The 19585-nt window shown below is 48.0% G+C and overlaps 1 protein-coding gene across 1 annotated transcript in view; it reads left to right on the top strand.

The window, feature by feature from the left end:
* The window catches only part of CDHR3 (cadherin related family member 3), a 58591-nt gene that overhangs the window by 10995 nt on the left and 28011 nt on the right, over positions 1 to 19585 (top strand). Inside the window, 5 exon segments of the mRNA XM_028489453.2 lie at positions 458 to 555; positions 9763 to 9857; positions 10861 to 10965; positions 15676 to 15824; positions 17794 to 17983. Of these exon segments, the coding sequence (XP_028345254.1) occupies positions 458 to 555; positions 9763 to 9857; positions 10861 to 10965; positions 15676 to 15824; positions 17794 to 17983 (637 nt within the window).

Raw genomic sequence — 19585 nt, forward strand, 5'->3', positions numbered from 1 at the left:
TTCTCTCTATTCCACTATAAGGCCTCTCATTTCAGGGACTCATTTCTGCTGAGATGCTAAGTGCACTTGAGGGGTGACCTAGGCTCGGTTTAGGAGGAATTTGCACGTGAAAGTGGATCTGGAACTCACACTGGACGTTCCCACTGGGTTACTTTCCACCTCTCTGTCCTTATCACTCCCCTCCCCCACGAACAACAGTACCCTAGTCACCTCTCAACCCAGGAGATACATAAAGACTTGACACCAGCTTGGTCAATCCTAGCTCTTTCTTAATTCCCATACATGGATCCACCCACGCAAGCTGGTCAGTGGTCTTACTCATGGCCTTAATCACTGCTTTCTTCTTTCCCCCAGTGGTTGGCTCCCTTTGACTCTATACGGCTGTCCTGGTTTGGGAATTCCTCGTTTGCTTTATTTAATAAAATGTTTATTTTTTCCCCTTTGCATGCCGGTATAGGTCTAGACCTCTACATAGTGGAAGGAGCAAAGCCTGGATTCATTTACCAGGTGGAGGCCTTCGATCCAGAAGACACAAGTCAAAACACACCCCTCGGTGTAAGTCTCCTTGCTAAACCGCAGAGGGCCTTTTCTGTGTGGTCTTTGACACAGGAGCCTGGAGTCTCAGCGGGGTGGTCTGGGTCGGGGCAAAGGGAGGAATCTGCTGTCCCCTGCCAGGCACAGAGCCCCGGGGAGGCTGGAATGGGTGAGGGGCTTCTGGGGACAGACACCCCACATTGGATCCATGGCTCTGTGTGATCCTGGACAAGTTCTTAATCTCTCTGAGCTTCAATTTCTCCATCTATAAAATGGAAGAATAATAGTATAGCACCTACCATAGTAGGGGGATGGTTAGTATTAGATAACGCACATAAAGCCACTTAGTCCAGTGCCTGGTGGATCAAAATTGTTCAATATTTTTTTAATTCTAAGGTGATAAAAAACCAGCTATATTATTCTAAAAATAAGCATAAAACGTATACCTCAAAGGCAGGCATTAACACTTCCTTTTCAAGAGATGAAGACAAGCTGCTTGGAGCCAAGTTTTAAAAGAAAATTAGAAGATAGTCCCAGGAGTTCCGAAGAAAAGGAGGATTTCCACAGAGAAAAGCAGGAGACTGAGTCCTGGAGCATTGCCTCGTGGTTCAGTCTGAGACAGCTGATCCCCACCTTTTTAATCAGTTTCCTTAAGGGGGCTGCCAGTGGAGCTCTTGTAGCCACTAACCCTCAGGCCAAGAAGCCTCTTAGCTTATCCCTGGGCAAGGATGCCTCAGCTCCCAGCTTGTGCACCCACCGCAGCTGGGCAGCCCAGGCTGGAGAGGAAAGAACCAAAGCTAATGCCACCTGACTCATCTTGGAGCAGACAAAACTCCAGCAAACCCACCGTACAAAGAAGAGAATTCTTGAAACATGACACCTGGGGAACTGCCAATGCCAGGAGGCTGTCTCTGCATTTGCTGCATGATTTGCAGCTTCAACAGGACTACTTTCTCTAACAGGAGGGAGCTTTGGGAATGAACTCCAGAACCAATAGAATATGGTTCTACAGGGTGTGCAACCAAGCTGTTTTAAGATTATTGAACATATCTTAAGTTAGGGAATTGTTTGTTATCATTGGAAGACAATCCTTCTGTCAAAAAAACAACGAATCAACCCATTCTTTCATCCAAGATTCTATTTGCATGAATAAGTGATTACTATGCAAACACTTAGTGGGTCCCTACTACCTGCTAAGAGCAATACTAGGTGCTTTAAATGCATACTTATTAATAACACACTTGTTATATAACTTACAAATGTGTTTGTCTGAAAGTAACAGAAAACTTAACCACAGTGGTGGATATGAAATTTGTTTTCCTTCCGTAACAAGAAGACCAGAGGCAGGCACGCAAGCAGTCCAGGGCTGGCACAGCTGCTACCCTCAGAAACCTTGGCTCTTCCTATCTTTCTGCTATTTCATCCAATGTATGTTGGCTTTGTTCTCCCTTTGTTAACCTCATGATTACAAGATGGCTGCTATACCTCCAGGCTTTACCTCTAAGTTCCAGGCAGGAAGAAGAAGAAAAAAAGAAAGCAGAATGGGGTACAGGATAAAGGAGGCCGGCCAACCCAGTTTGTCCCTTTTTTGGTGGGGAAACCAAGACCCTCCTGGAAGCCCTACCCAGGGGTCTTCTGCTGACTTCTCACTGGCCAGAACTGTGTCTTATGGCCACTGTTGCTTGGTGGTGACCAGGGGAAAAGGGATTCTGGATGGACATTAAGTCAGCAACCCAAAGCATAGTACCACACTTATACATTTAGTTCATTTCAACATTTACCAAGAATCCACTATGTGCCAGGCTTTCTATTAGATGCTTTGGATACAAAGACAAATAAGACACATCTTTGTACCTCAAGAAGTTTACAGTCTGGATGGGAGACATTCATGCATACACCAAATAATGATAATTCAATAAGATCATTACTATAAAGTTTGTACAAGATGCAGTGGGGGCAGAGTGGAAGGAATCTCGGCTGTGAAGAAAAATATTTATTTTTAAATCTCCATTTTAATATATATTTTGAAAATTAGGTAGAAGGAACAAGGTCATGGCCCTTTCAAAATTAACTCCTAAGTCAGGTTGTTACCCTTTCAGATGAAGGGAAGCAGCCCAGGTGGGGAGCAAATACAGTAGGTGTTGCTCCCTTAAAAGAAAACGTAATGCCATCCAAAGATATCGGAGTGCGGCTGCAGGCCCTTGGAACCTGGAGCCGGGTGGCTGCAACTGTGGCTTCTGCAGTGAGTTTAGGATTGTTTGGGGAGGGGGCACTGCAGCAGCAATTGTTAATGAAGTTTTTAACACCTGTGCTGGAACTGACGGCTGCACAGAAAGTCAACAGCCAGCCCTCAGGAGCAGTGAACATAACCTAGAAAGAACCTTTCTCAGACTAGCAAAAGGTAATAACAGTTCAGGAAGTAACACGCCACGGCCTTTGTACATAGACATTTTATTCTGCCCACTTGGTGGTACTAAATGATATCTTTTGCTCCCTACAAGGAGAAAGGAGATGGGTTAATTTGCTATTGACCAAACGTGTGCTTCTCAACCTTGGCTGTAAATTGAAACCACCAGAGGAACTTTTTCAAAAGCACAGAGATCTGGGTCCCACACCCTAAGAGTCTGCTGTGATTGACCTGGGGTGTGGCCCAGGCATCAGGTTTTTAAAGCACCCCACCCAGTGATCTCTTGTGCTGCCAGGGTTGAGAACCGCTGCTTTTTTTTTTTTTTATCGAAGTATAGTTGATGTACAATATTATAGGTTACAGGTGTCCAACATAGCGAATCACCATTTTTAAAGGTTATACTCTATTTAGAGTTATTATAAAATATCAGCTACATTCCCCGTGTTGTACAATATATCCTTGTAGCTTATTTAATACCTAATAGTTTGTACCTCTTAACTCCCTCCCCCTAAATCGCCCCCCTCTTCCCTCTCCACACTGGTAACCACTAGTTTCTTCTCTATATCTGTGAGTCTGCTTCTTTTTTGTTATATTCACTAGTTTGTTGTATTTTTTAGATTCCACACTAAGTGATATCATCCATTACGTGTCTTTCTCTGACTTATTTTACTGCTTTAAGACACTGTTTCCCACACTCCCCAGGTCTCTCCCTTGGAGTTTTGGCTTCTGTGCATCTGAGATGGGGCCGGGAATCTACAGATTTGCCAGATACCTTGGGTGATTGTTCTGGTCAGAAAGGCTGGGAACACTGGTTTATGAGTGCTTCTCACTGGGTGTTCAAGCCCCTGCATGAGAACATACCTAGGATGCTTCAAAAACGCAGATTCCTAGACCCTGCATCGGAATGCTGAATTGGACCACAAACTTCCCAGGTGATTCTGATGCATTCTGCCCTTGGAGAACCACTGACCTGAGTAAACAAGCACAAACTTTAATAAAATACCAAAGCATGTGCAGGAAGCCACCTGGGTTTGGCTTGTGCCTATCACCTTACCTGGTGGGTTCCAGGAGTCACCTTGATGATGGCAGCGACTAGATGAGGAAGGATAAATTAAATATTAGCTCTAGGACACCTCCGGAACCTGCAACTCTTTTACAACAAATCCTCCACCCTCATCCAGCTTAATAGAGTGAAACTGTGTCTGTCACAGATTGCGTAAAATTGGGGCTAATACAGAAACCACTGGCATTTGCTCCCTCCCTTTTAAAGGAAGTTTTAAAGCATGTGGTTGTACATTGTTTGGACCCGCACTGCCCAATAGAGCTGGGCTGTGAGCCAGGAATGAATGCTGTGCGTTTAAACGTTCTGGTAGCCCCATCAAAAAGGTAAAACGAAACAGGTGAAATTCATTTTAATACAGTTGAACTCCATATATCCAAACTATTGTCATTTCAACATATAATCAACATAAAAATGACTCGTGAGATATTACACATCCTTTTTTTTCATAGTTATCTCTTCAGACTCGTGTATTTTACACTTAAAGCTCATCTCCTTTTGGACCAGCCACAGTGCAGATGATCTGTGGTCACAGGTGCCCGTGGCTGGTGGCCTCTGCGCTGGAGGCCCAGCATTCGCTCCCCTGCCGGTGCACCTTCTGTGTTGTGATGGGTGCAGATGCAGCAGGCTCAGAGGCAAGCATCAGGACACAGAGACGCGCAGGACGGTCCCTATGTGAATAATTATATTTACTGGCATTTCTGCCTGCCCTTTCTCCACCTCCTGAAGGAGGCTCTCTGGGGCCCACTCCCTCCCACCCAACTCCCACATTCCCCGCCCCTCATGCTTGGAAATGGCCACCGTGACTGCAGCAAAGCTTCCTTGGAGACTCGAAGGACGTTAATCAGTTTCACAGCTGGAGGCCAAGTGATCTAGTGCAGCAATTCTTCCACTAAGGGGCTTTCTCTTGGCCTTTCCATTAGGGAAGGACTTTTGCATAAAGTGAAATGTGCTTTGTCTTCACCAGGGCAGATAAAGGATGAAATTAAAAGAGCAATAACCTTGCTACCAGCTGGGCTACCAGGAGGGCAGCAGGGGAAGCAATTCTCTCTCCACCTCCATCTTGCTCATGGCTCCGAGAAGTGGCATCATCTTTCAATCTTCCTGAGAGTAAAGTGATCATCAGATGACTGTCAGTCCCACTGGATGGAACATTTCAGGTTCCCTGAGCAGCCCCCTATTTCCTGGTGAGGGGAGGATCTGAGGCCCTCGCCTGGGCCAGGTAATGCCGGTGAAAATCAAGGAATCCTCCTCATCTCCTTCCACCCCGTTCCGGCAAATTGTCTTCGGTGTCCTGCTCCTTTCTTTCCTAAGTGACAGCGCCCTTCCTGTTCCCCAGGCACCTCCACCCCTACCACACACACACACACACACACACACACACACACACACACACACACACACCCCTACTATTCAGTGCCCCCAGGCATCTGCCTAACTCAGGAGTCTCCACTGGAAGTCTTTGCAAAAATGCTTTATACTCCAGGTTCTCGTGAGAATGCTTGAGAAGGGAACAAGCAGCACTATTGGAAAATTCCCACTCCAAATACACCACCACTGATGACGGTTCATAGTCGGGAGAGATACTTCCTCAAATAGAAGGGGATCATTGTTCTTAAGATTAGTGACGCCTGAATCAAAGAACAGGACCCAGGCTGATCACGGAAAAAGACTGACAGAATACAGGAAGATCTGCAGCTTCCGCAGTAAAGGACTGCATCCTTTACATATCTATAGCATGTTGCATTTATACATGTGGCTCCTCTTAAAAACAAATATTTGTCTATAACCCACCTAGCTCACCCTCATGATAATAACACACACAAGCAGAGCCCAGCTGAGTTAAGGGCTTGCCGTAGGTTTTTTTATGGTAGCTGGTTTTTTCCTCCTAGGCGCCCTTCCCTCCCACTCCCGTCCCCCACCTCCCACCTCTGAGCTGCTTTGGGATGGAATAGGGGGGAAAAGAGAGGAATTGAGGCTTTTATAAAACATTCAGCTTACACTGAAAAATAATAGGACCGTGGCATCATCTTTATAACTTGCCCTGGCCCAGTAGAGAGATGCTGCCTGTCTGGGCCCTCTGGGTGGGCTTGGGGGCATGTTCTCAGTGGCTGGTAGGGTCATTGGCACTCCCCGGACTTGGGAGGAATAAGGGTCCTGCTTCCCCCTGGAAACGTGGTCCCTGGAAATTGACTGCTCTCTTCCTACGAGCTGGGAGGCTGAATTCTTGCCGCTGGATTCCACTGCAGGCCCGAAAGCAACTGAGGGCTGCAAATCAGCACAGGGTGGATCATTATTCGCCCATGACTCCAGCTGTAGCGGGTGGGGTGGGGGAGGTGGGGGGGGTGCCGGCCCGGAGGTGGCGCGCCCTCCCCAGGGAGCCTGACATTTCAGGAAACTGGGCCAGCTCCCTCGCAGCCTTTTTCCTCTCCGCACCGGTGGCACAATAAGGGATGAATGGGGCAGGAAGCCTGCTCATCGTCCTCCACCCCGAAGCTCTGTGTCCGTGAGCAAAACATTGCCGCCAAGGGGCTGCAAAGAGAGAAACCTGGGGTGACGGTAAAGGAATATTCCCTGCGGGGACGCTCGAGAGCTTGTCTGACAAGCATTTGTTCACAGAATTGATCTGATTACTCAGGACTTTTCTTAGCCAGTATTGGAGCAGAGAGGGGCTGCCGTTGCTTTTCATCCTATTTAATTTCTGTTTTCCAAGAACGAATATCAAGGGAGCAGCTTTGATTAAACAAGCCTTTAAAAAGGGGAGAGAATGCCAGGTTTTACAGAAAGCTTTGCTGAGTCGCTGGCAAATGGCCACATGACATAATATTTTTAGTCTATGGATATTATCTCCTTTCTAAGTACCAAACTGCTATTCCCATTAACATAAGCTCGTAGGTTCAGGGATAAAGGAAATTAGCCTGGCTCTAAAAGAAAAAAAAAAATCGGGATTCCAGGAAATCAGCCTCTTAATAAAAATTTAAAAGAAATTCCCCGTGTTCTAATCCTACAGCTCTCCACCCTTTCTGTCTGCTGCTGTTGCTTTTTTCTTGCTTGCTGAGACTGGAGGAAGATTTCATACCCAAGTCCAGCATTACCAAACTGAAACAGACTTTTTATAAAGGTTGGCAAGGTTTTTTGTTATTGTTGCCTTTTTGTTTTAAGATCCTTTAAGTGGGAATGGGGGTCTCAGATGGGAAATACGCAAGAAGAAAGCCCCAATATTGAACATTTAACGAATATTTAGTGAGCATCTAGTATGTGTTAGGCATAGGGATAGAGCAGTCAATAAAATGAAGCCCTTTCCCTCATGGATCTCACATTCTAACCGGACAGTAGTAGTTAATATACATGGACAGCTTACCTCTGCTAGGCACTGTTCTAGAACTTTACGTGATCTCCCCATGGGGCATGCCTTATTATTATTCCTCTTTGTTGCACAAGCTCTCATAAAGTGGTAGAACCAGGATTCAGATTCAGCAGTCTGGCTCCAGCCTGGATCCACAGCCACTTCACGACTCAACTGCCCCAATGAGTGACTCATGTTCCGGATGGGTCTAAGAGGCCGCCTTCTCTGTTGCCATCATATCCTATATTTATCCCTCCTGGAGCACCTGTCCCACATCTTCTTTGTATGTTCCTTCGGTTGACCATCATCTTTGGCAGAGCAGGGCTGTCTGTCATCTCCATATCCCAAGACCTTCCACTGTTTGGGAAACAACCAGATCCGGGGACCTATCTCCTAGAGCATTTCAAAACACATGGGGAAAGGCATCCCGATTCAGGTGCATATAGTAAATGCCTTGCCGGCGTCTCTGAACTCTGCCATTCCAGCACATCCTGCTTGGGCCTCTGATATGTGGATATGTGAGGATTCTCTGCAGGAAAGCCTCTGCTCACAGAGCCAGGGCTTCTCCACGCGCTGACAGCTGCAGGCCCAGGCAGTGAGCTGGAGAGTTGGTGGGGGCCTTGGGATTTAAACATCACACCTTTGAGTGCTGTCAAGGTGCTTATACAATTTGGAGGGCGGGGTAGCTGGGAGAAGGGCACTTCTTGGCATTGCCCAAATATTTCCTCTTAAAAATGGGTTGGAAGCACCTAAGTAACCAGCAAGAAAGACTTAGTAAAATAAGCCCTTACAGTAGAATGCCATATCATCATTAACCAACCAGTCTATAAAATAAGACAAGAATATGGGCCAATGCTCAAGCTATAAATAAAAAGAACAAAATATTATAATTGTGGTTAGAATATCATCTCAATTTTTTGGAGGGCGTATGTTTGCATAGAAAAGAAGACTTCATGATAATGACGAGATTTTACAGGTGATTAATATTTTCTTTTTTAGACTTTTCGGTCCCAGTTTTTTGGTTAAAAATATGCTCATTACAATTAGAAAAATGTTATTAAATAATAAACGGAAAGTAAACACTTTTAAAAATCGTTTAAAAATCTTACATTGGCCCCAAAGGAGAGCTTTCATCTATTTTCTGTGCGTTCTCTCTTCTCTACGGGGAGCTCAGCTGCGATCACAACACAGCAAATCACTGGGTTGGAAAGCTCGGCTGACGTTTCCTTTGATTCTAGACTTCAGGGGCTGTGGCTCTGGTTGCATAACCTCCACTTATGATCTGCTCCAGAGATCATCCCTCACCCTAGTGGGAAATAATGAAACCTTCTGCCCTTAAAGCCCTTTGGAACAGATGGCTATAAATACGTAAGCCTCACGTGTTGCCGCGCAGCCCTTCACGTTTTCCAGCGTGCCTTCCGATTTAATCCTTACCATAACGCGGAGGAGCAGTTGGTGGTCTCAGCCCTAAGTTACAGGTGAGGAAGGGACTTGTCCCAGGTCCTGAGGTGAGAACCAGAGCTTGGACTCAGCTCTTCTGATCCAGGGCCTTCCCCTGCTTCTTGACTCCACGATGGGAGCAAGGAAGCAATTCTGATGAGCGCCCGTGGACGGACAGGGGTGGGCCTCCTATGGGCTGGCCCTCAGTGGGATGTACAAAGAAGCCTGTGTTCTTATCAGAGCAACTGGTGCTGAGCAAGGGGTCCTCAAGAGAGCTGGGCTGAGTACTGGGAACCAAGGAGGACAGACCCTCAACTCCCCAGGATGTGCAAAGGCTTGACCAGTGGCCATAGCCCTGAGATGGGATGTTAAAAAACGCGTCTACATCCCAAACCAGCTTCCAACTTGGACTCTAGTACCTGCTAAGGTTCATTCTCTCTAACACTTGTCTCTTTCCTTTTCCCTGTCATCACTGTAATGAACGATGCTTGTGAACATTTTCACACCGCACCATATCCTGAGTTCTTTTAAGGAAAGAGACCGGATCGTATTTGCTTTAGTACTATCCTATTGCCTAATGCATGGGAGCTGTGTTGAAACAGTGTTGGTTGAAGCCAAGACACCAAATCAAAGCCAGAAGTTGTCCTGGGAAGCAGAAGTGAGAATACGGTGATGGGGATAAGTATGCTGGACTCAGACGCAGGGAGCTGTTTATGTGTATTTTCTGTAATTGAAGCAGGATCCAGTGACCAGCTGCTCAGGGTGTAGCCAATCAGGGTCAGAGACTCAGACCAACCGATCCACAGCCTTCTTGAATCAAGAACCATTAAGCCTGAGAACTGCCCATTTGGGCCTCATCCTGATACATCAGAAATGTTGCGCAGGCCGAGAATATAAAATGGGAAGCGAACAAACTCATCTCTTGGGGAAAGCTACATAGGTGTGCTTAGTAATATTTTTTTCCTTGTTTTTTAGTATTTCCTGATTTCCCCTTCAAAGAGTTTCAGAATGTCTGCTAATGGGACCCTCTTCTCCACAACAGAATTTGACTTTGAAGCAGGACACAGCAGGTAGCCTTTGCCAATGACTGCTTGAAGTACCTTTTATTTTTTTTTATTATTATTATTTTTTGTGTGTGGTACGCGGGCCTCTCACTGTTGTGGCCTCCCCCGTTGCGGAGCACAGGCTCCGGACGCGCAGGCTCAGTGGCCATGGCTCACGGGCCCAGCCGCTCCGCGGCATGTGGGATCTTCCCAGACCGGGGCACGAACCAGCGTCCCCTGCATCGGCAGGCGGATTCTCAACCACTGCGCCACCAGGGAAGCCCAGTACCTTTTATCTGAGTGTCCAAGGAACAGGTCTAGTGCAGCCTGAGGGCAGCTGGGGAGGCCCTGGGTGGTCTGTTGCCTTGCTGCTAGGTTCAGAGGGTAGTAAGCTCCAAAGAGGGATCAGGGGTAAGGCCATTATCTGAAGGCCTCCTTCCCACCCAAAATCTTGATCTCTGGATCACTAGAACGAAGGTGTGGGAGGGGGCCCCCTGAAGCATCCGGAGGATTGCCTCAGATGCCCTTCTGGCTCTGGAGAGGCAGCTGTCAGAGCTGTTCGCCGACATCAGAGCAGAATGGTGGAGGCGAGCAGGCCTCTGGGGAAAGAGGTAAGGAGAAGCCAGGGTTCGAGGGTGAAAACACACAGGCCTTGGGGTCCACGCAGGTTTGGCTCTGGGATCTGCACCAGGTGTGAGAAGCAGGGCTAGTTATCTAAACCATGGTAGCCTCAGTTTCCTTACGTGGGTGGATGAGGCACTTTGCCGAGATAACGCGAGGGAGGATGGAGACAGGGTGTGCAACACGGCGGCGGGAGATGGCAGCCGTCAGTATGAACTATAGGATGAGAAATGGAGGGGTGGGGTTTTAGAGATGAGGAAAGGGTGGGCCTAGCAGATCTGACTCTGCAGGGGGATATGGAGGGGCGTGGCCAGAAAGGGGACGGACACTTTTCTCCCTCCCTCCCCCCACCCCATCTGTGGTAGTGTCAGCAAAGCTTGACTCCCTGACTTGGGCTGTTTCCCGACAGTTACCATCTCATCGTGGAAGTGAGAGATAGCCAAGGGCTCAGAGCCTCCACGGAGCTGCAGGTGAACATCGTGAACATCAATGATGAGATTCCTCGCTTTACCAGGTAGGCCTGAGGGCTTGGGCGGGGGTCTCCGTGGGCCGGGGGCACCACGTCTCTTAAGTGGCTGAGCCGCCTCAGACCCATTTCATGCAAGGCAGAGGGCTTCCCTTTGCTCTGGCCTGGAGGAGAGGTAAGAGGCTCCAGATCGTCAGTGTCCTTTACCTGGGCCTCCAGACTTAACATCTTCCACCTCTGTTCCCCCCGTCTCCACACCCCACAGACGTGTGCAGCATGGGATTCTGGGTATGGTGGGGAAGGGGTGGAGAGGCCAGACGCCACGCCCCTGGTGCAAGGCTTGCCGCCGGGGACGTGCAGAAGGCAGAAGGCAGGTACTCGTGGGATAGGATGCTCACCACCAATGACGGCAGAATCCTAGAGCACGTCATCCGTCCAGGCTCCATAAAGCCCACTGTCAGGAGGTCATCCTCTCCGACTGAGGAAAGGGCTGTCTCGATGGTGCCTAAGGGGCCTGCCCACTGCTGGGTGCTCTAAGTTTCCTCCTGTTGTGGTGGATTCAGAAAGGAGATCTGCCTTGTCTGGCAGCTCCTCCATCCAACAGACGTGAGGAAGGTAAGTGAATCTGGTAGAGGCAGCCTGTGGGAATGTGCCCGGCACCAGCCCAGGCACAAAGGCAAGACCAGAGCCTGTCACAGACAAGGATTTAGGAGGGGGAGATGGGATTCTGAGCTGGCATGTGACCCTGCAAACAGCCTGGTTACTGGTTACAAGACTCCGCCCCCGCACCGTACCCCCTAGATGCTGAGCCAGGCTCAGGAACCAGCCACAAGGAAACTGGCAAACTCCCCTGCCTGGGTTCACTGTATTCATGGAATACATTCAGCTCGGGAGACTCCACCAACCAAAAGCCACTGGGCCCCAGACTTATGTAGAATGCTTGCAAAAGTATTCTGAGATTGAGGTATTAAAGCAACTCCACTCACAGGCTAACCAAGTGCCTTTTGGCAAAACACACCACAATTGTGAAACTTCTGGACGTTTTCAGTCTACAGCCCAGTTGCTGAGGGTCAACATGGAGGAGACAACAGCAGAGGCACCCCCACAAAATGCTTGTTGCCGGGTTAAGCTCAGCAGGACGGTGCAGTGCATTTCTGCTGACGGGCTCCTCCAGGAACACCGTACAGGCAGTTTATAAATAGTTGTGACATCCCAGCCTGGATCCGGACTCAAGTATTGGCCAACAGAGCAATGCGGATTCACCAGTGATCCCCCAGAGGAAGGTGATGGCGGTGGGGCTAGAGCTGACACGTTCTGCGATGCCCTCTCCACACCCCCAGTCTGTGAGGTGGGAAAGCAGACTAATGGGCCTGCAAAGGGGAAAATAATCAGTTCGCCCAAGGGGCAGAAAGTATAGGCCATCTGGTTTGGACTGTGTCTTCCAAAATAAAGCAATTGGCCTCAGCAGAAAGAGAACGTGACCTTGGCTGTTTGTTGGGGCCCCCCAGAGATTGCTCTGGAACTCTGGTTCTCATTTTTGATTTGAGAGATGAACCTGTTAGGCTCCATCCCAGACAGGAAGCATGATCTCTGTGGCTGTCTAACCATTTTTTAAAAAGACAGTCGACTTTATTTCAAACAGTGTTCCCTGGATGTTGGTAAGGATGGGTCTGCGAGAGCCTGTGATCTAGAAGGATGTGAGGCAGGATGGCTGCCCTGCTTTGCCCGGGCTGCTCAATTAGAGCCAACCTAGTCCCTCAGCCATCCTCACTTTCAACAAGTTTGCTCAGTTTCAAACTAGGTACTAACTTTGAGGGTTTCCTGGCTTCCTTGAACCATCATCCTTCTTTTCTCCCAAATCAGTGCTAGGACTAACCATAAGTTATTTAATTCAGGATAAACAAAATTAAATCCTCAAATGGACTCAAGTAGACTGAGTTTGAGTGTGAAGTTAGACATGCAAAATGTGGAAACGACTCTTCTATCTTTACTATTTGTTAAGGTCCTGCAATGAAATACAACCAAAGCAAGTACTATTTCTGTTGTTGAAAATGCCCCACCATTTTTCTCCCGGGTGGTGACAAATGCTGATCATTTCATGTTCTCGTGATGTGCACTCCGGGATGCTGCCATTATGAAAGTTGGGCAGTTTATTATAAGAGTACCCGACTTACATTCACTCTCTACCTCGCAAACAGTGCTTGCTGTTCTTGCAAAGAACTTTGTTTTAGAGTCAGGCAGGTGGGTCTTTCTCCCCTTCTGCCCATTTCTTTTGCATTCATTCACAGTCCTACAGTCCTTTGCAACCTGGCGCCAGGCAGTGTAGACACACTTTATGGACTTACAGAAGCCATCCCAGGTCATCCCGGATTCACACCCTTTCCCCTGAGAGTGGCCCTGGGTCCAGGCTCTGGTGAGCCAGTGTCACGGGGAGAGGGGTGTGGGAATTAGTGATATCAGAGCTTTCCCCTCCTGTCAGGGGAGCTGCAGGGGTCCTGGCTTCACTGCATTTGAACAGATTTCTACTGTGATTTGAGGGTAACACTTCTAAGTTAAATGATATTTTATACACACTTGGGTCTTGGATCCCCAAACCAAATAAACCACAGATTTTATCTTCTGCCAGCCTCAATATCAAGTCAGCCAAGGACAGGATGTTGTACCCGGGGAGTTGTGTCTTCACCAACAGCCTGATCAGTCCTCTTCACGAGGACCTGATTTCCCGGAGCGCCCAGTGTGGCCTGGAGGAGCCCGCAGATGAGGGTCTTAAACAGCTGCACTCCTGGCATTTGGAGCGGGATACTTCCTGCGGTGGGGACGTCCTGGGCAGCGTAGGCTGTTTAGCAGCATCCCTGGCCTCGACTGACTACACGCCGATAGCAGCCTGCTCCTCTAGTTGTGACAAACAACACAATCATCTGCAGCTGAGAACCAGTGTCTAGAGGGGAAGAGGAGGGTGGGAGGAAGGGGATTTCTCTCCCAAGGTGTCCTCTGTCTGCCCTAGGAGAGGCTGGGAGCCTCTGGCGATTCCTTATTATAGTCCTTCCCGAACTTTAAAGTGCTACTCCGCCCCCGCCCCCACACATCTTGTGAAACTCTGGCTCCTGATTCAGTGGTCTGGAGTGGCCGGAGGACCCAGCATGCTCAGGAAGGCAGTTAGAAAGGTGGGGACCACCCCTGGGGTAGCAAAGGCGAGGCTGTGAAGGTCGCACGGGTGTCTTGGTGATCTCTCTGTTGGAAATTAACAGAACCCCCTCAATGCAGCCAAAGGAAAAAATCCAACACGTGAGAAACAGGGTCTCTCACACAGTGGAATAAGGGCTTAGTCCAGCCTGGGGAGCCAGAGCCGGCCCCCTCTCCTCTGGCTCTGCTTTTGGTTCCTGCAGCCCCTCCTCCTTGGCTGCATCCCACTTTGTCCATACCTGGACCCACTGGTGGGCGGCACGGATTCCCTGACAACGGTGTGTGTCAGGTAAGTAAATAGACAAACGGCAGCTTCTGTGGGACCCCTGGTAGTGAGAAGTCCAGAGCACTGAGGTGGCCTCTTGGCCTGAACAAGATTACCGTCCCCCATCAATAGAGCGAGCCTACAGGAGGTCGCCCCAGGAGTGGGGGCCGGCCCAGGATCCCGGGAGCAGCCTGGCTGGGCAGGGCCTGGTTCCAGCTGTTCTCTGCCTGCCTCTGACTCCCCTGGAGGTCCCCGCCCCTTTCTCCTCCTTCTGGACCTACAGATGATGGGACAGAACCGCAGAGACCTTCTGAGCTCATGAAATGAACGCAATCCGAGGTAGATCCGAGGTAGAGTATTCCCCTCTTAAAGACACTCCCACATGGGAAAACCCAAATTTAGGAAACTGGTAAATTAAAGATGACTATTTGTCCCACTGAAGTGATTTTCCCTCCACAAAAGGACTTCCTGCAGAGTTATTTTAAACAATAAGCTTCCCTTGGTACATTCAAAATTATTCAATTTACACAGGTTGTGCAGTTAAAACCTCAAACATATCTGTCTGGTTTCGGGCCTTTTCCAAGGCAGTAGAGGTCTGAGGAAGGTGCATAAGTTAGCAGTTTGGGCTTACTTTGTAAGAAGTCATCTTTGGAGGGTAGCGCGCTGACCTTAGCTTCTGCCAGTGGGGCTCGTTTCTCCCTTCAGAGAGCTGACCTCACGGTTAACGCAACTTGGAAAGGCATACGCGTTCTGTGTGTAAATTCTGCCTCCTCAGAACAAAAAAAAAAAAAAAAAAAAAAAAAGGGAAGAAATAAAAAGTGAGCAGCGGCCCTGGGATAGAGAAGGTTCACAATTTAATCAGCTTCTGGGGGCAGCCATGGTGTGGGCATCAGGAAGTTATAGTTCTGGATATTGTGTCCAGAGGGATTTTTAAAAGAATTCAGGAAAATTCTGCACACGAACTGGGAGAAGAGAAGACAGCTCGACAAGCCGACTATCCTTATTTTAAAAGACGTTAATGCCAAGGCTGACCTGAAATGGCATCAGGCCTGAGTGGAGTCAGGGACCGTGGCTGATATAAATCGTTGCCATCGCAGCATGGTAACTTCTTTGCTTCCACAGGGATATGATCTGTGGAAACACAAAAGCCAGTCACCCCTCCTTTCAGCTGCTGAGCTCTCCCTCCCCAGCACATTGATGCAACTCCAACAGCTCAGCGCTATATTTAGCACGAACCAAAATACCCACCTCCCAGACTCCACCCTCCTGTGCCCCTGAAATGAGCTGTGTCTGCTGTATTTCTGTTCCAGCCCAACGCACGTGTACACGATTCCCGAGGAGCTGGGTCCAGGAGCAATTGTGGCCAATATCACAGCTGAGGACCCTGATGATAAAGGTTTTACCAGCTTCCTCTTCTACAGCATCACTACTGTCAACAGCTATTTCATGATCAATCAGTGTAAGTCACACGCGCGCGAGCACGCACACACACACACACACACACACACACACACACACACATCCTTATGTACATCCTTTAATTCAGCCATTTGGATTGTTTTACAAATATTTTCTCCGTCTTCTGGTCTGGGGCATGCCTTTCCATCTAGACTATCGTAAGTTATCGGGGTAACAGGTGTATTTTTTTTTTGGCCACACCTCGTGACTTTGGGGATCTTAGTTCCCCGACCAGGGATTGAACCCAGGCCCCGGCAGTGAAAGCGTGGAGTCCTAACCACTGGATGGCCAGGGAATTCCCTGTAATAGGTGCATTAAAAGCAGCTGGCATAAGGTTTGGGGACATTGAACAGGGCCCTGTGTCGACAGCCGCATCATCAGCTGTATCACCACTCCGCCTTTGAGGGAGGTGGGCATCTAAGGATGGATGAGTTCACTATCCTGACGGTACCTTGAAGTCTCCTGAACAGAGGATCCAGACCAGCAGTGTCCAGAAGAAATACAGTGGAAGCCACATATGTAATTTTAAAGTGGCCACAAAAAGTAGAAACAGGTGAAATTAATCTCAATAAGGCATTTTATTTAACCCAATGTATCCAAAATATTATCATTTTAACTTGTAATCAAGATTTTAAAGTTACTCATGAGATATTTTACCTTATTATTGTTTGTGCCAATTCTTTGAAATCCGTTGTGTGTTATACTTACCTCATCTCAATTTGGCCTAGCCACATTTCAAGTGCTAAAGAGCCACATGTGGCTGGTGGTTACCATATTGGATTGCATCAATCTATTGACACATCCATCTGCTGGATTTCTGGGAGATTTTCCCATCTAAGTATCTTGGTGCAGAGAAGGAGAGTTTCTCCCTCTTGATGACTATCTTTTAGTCCATACCAGGCAGGATGCTGTGTGATCCACATGCATTCTATCTTAAGTACCCAGCAGAGCAACCCAATGAACTACCATAATCCACATTTTACAGATGAGGAAACTGAGGCTTAGAGAGAGACTCGGACAGGTTAAGTGACTAATCCAAGGTCTCACAGCTTGTAGGTTGTGAAGCAGCGATACAAACCAAAGCTGCCTGACTCCAAAGGCTGCGCTCTTCCCTAGGCTATACCACCTCATAAATCCCTGTCACATCACCCAAAAGGACTTCACTTTACATAATGATTTTGTGGAGGCCAGCACTGGACAATCCCAAAAAGACAATGTGTTACTCGTCCCATAGGCTTTAGGGCAAATGTTACCTGTGCCCAGGAGAGGCTGGCAAAGGCGGTGCTGTCTGTCATTGAGGACCTCACTCCAGTGATCATGGCGGGATAGACAACTGTGGTTTAGAATTCTGTTCGTTCGAGTATTGCAAATTTAACTTTTAACAAATACAGTGGGTTTTTTTGTAGTATATTCATTAAGACTCTTTGGTTGCAAGTAACAGAAACTAAGGCCAGCCAAACCAAGCAAGAGAAAAAAAGGTAGGGGACACCTATCACCCGGATACTGCATATCTCATGAGAAAGAGTAAACAGTCAGGGCACAGGAAGGATGGGAAGCAGCGCTGCTCCAGCGACCTCAGCAGCTAGAGTTCTGGCATCTTATCTGTAGCTCCACTAGGAAACTGACTTGTGTCTCCCAGTTACAAATTCTTCAGAAAGAGAACTCAGGGGTTGGAGTCAGCTGTCTATCAGTCCAATGAATGACGGCCAAGGACAGCTGCCAGGGGGCCTAACCCTGAGGCATGAGGTGCAAAATTCTAGAAGGATCAGGCCAGACACCCCAGTCAATGTCCAAGACAGGAACTTACATGAGGTTTTATTTTTTTTTAATGGACTTGTATAAAGAATATTCTCTTTGTAAGCCAGTCCTCACATCAGAACGTTCTTTTCAAATGTACTCCAAGTTTCCACCTACCTTTGACTCTTCGTTTCTCTCCAAAGAGCTATATTCTGACCTTTGCTTTCTCACAGTGACTGGGACCATCCAAGTAGCACGCAGGATAGACCGAGATGCAGGTGAATTAAGACAAAATCCCGCCATATCTCTGGAGGTTCTGGTGAAGGATAGACCCTCTGGGGGTCAGGAGAATCGCAAGCAGATAACCTTCACTGTGGAAGACATTAATGACAACCCCTCGACATGCACCAAGTTCACCTTCAGGTATTTGCCTTCTGAGACACCTGTGGGCACGTCACCTCTTTGGGGGTGCTTGGCTCTTCTGGTATAGTCTGGTGGGGACTGAAGGATTGTGGGCACCTGTGACACAGCTCAATAAAATAAGTAGATTTGAACTGCCCCTTTAGGTGAGAGGTTTTCCTTCCTCATAATTTTTTCTTCCCTCTCTTCCATTTTCTTTCCTCTTTGTAATCTCCCTTCTCCACTTTCTTACTATGTTGAAAAATATTTTTATTTTGCTCTCTTCTACAACACGTTCATCTCCGTTGGTGACAAGTCCACAGGACTTGTCAGGCGGTCTCTGGACTGTACTTTTTCTTTATTTATTGCCACCCATGGCAAGATGGTGCTGTTGGTTAGCAGTTATAGTAGATACTTGAGACTTAGGATAGGTAACTAGGAGCTCCCAGAGAAGCACGCCACCAGTAATATGAATAAATGAAACCAAGTATTTACTTAAAACAAAACAAAGCATCTAATTCACTTTACACAACTTAAATGCCTGTGAATGAAAGGCAATGGAGAGGGGGGAAAGGCAGATACAAGTTCTTTTGGATATTTTGACCTGTTCTTTGCCTCACAATCTACTCACCGTTATTTTAAAATAAAGTCCCTTGGAGGAGGAACCAAGGTGGTGGAGTAGAAGGTCGTGCTCTCACTCCCTCTTGTGAGAACACCAGAATCACAACTAGCTGCTGTACAATCACTGACAGGAAGACACTGGAACTCACCAAAAAAAGATACCCCACATCCAAAGACAAAGGAGAAGCCACAGTGAGAAGGTAGGAGGGGCGCAATCACAGTAAAATCAAATCCCATAACTGCTGTGTGGGTGACTCACAGACTGGAGAACACTTATACCACAGAAGTCCACCCACTGGAGTGAAGGCTCTGAGCCCCACGTCAGGCTTCCAAACCTGCGGGTCCGGCAACGGGAGGAGGAATTCCTAGAGAATCAGACTTTGAAGTCCAGTGGGATTTGATTGCAGGACTTTGACAGGACTGGGGGAAACAGAGACTCCACTCTTGGAGGGCACACACAAAGTAGTGTGTGCATCAGTCCCCAGGGGAAGGACAGTGACCCCATAGGAGACTGAACCAGACCTACCTCCTAGTGTTGGAAGATCTCCTGCAGAGGCAGGGGGTGGCTGTGGCTCACCGTGGGGACAAGGACACTGGCAGCAGAAGTTCTGGGAAGTACTCCTTGGCCTGAGCCCTCCCAGAGTCTGCCATTAGCCCCACAAAAGAGCCCAGGTAGGCTCCAGTGTGGGGTTGCCTCAGGCCAAACAACCAACAGGGAGGGAACCCAGCCCCACCCATCAGCAGTCAAGTGGATTAAAGTTTTACTGAGCTCTGCCCACCAGAGCAATAGTCAGCTCTACCCACCACCTGTCCCTCCCATCAGGAAACTTGCACAAGCCTCTTAGAAAGCCTTATCCACCAGAGGGTAGACGGCAGAAGCAAGAACTACAATCCTGCAGCCTGTGGAACAAAAACCACATTCACAGAAAGATAGACAAGATGAAAAGGCAGAGGGCTATGTACCAGATGAAGGAACAAGATAAAACCCCAGAAAAACAACTAAAT

The sequence above is a fragment of the Physeter macrocephalus genome, chromosome 5 (assembly GCF_002837175.3).
Source record: "Physeter macrocephalus isolate SW-GA chromosome 5, ASM283717v5, whole genome shotgun sequence".
Taxonomy (NCBI): domain Eukaryota; kingdom Metazoa; phylum Chordata; class Mammalia; order Artiodactyla; family Physeteridae; genus Physeter; species Physeter macrocephalus.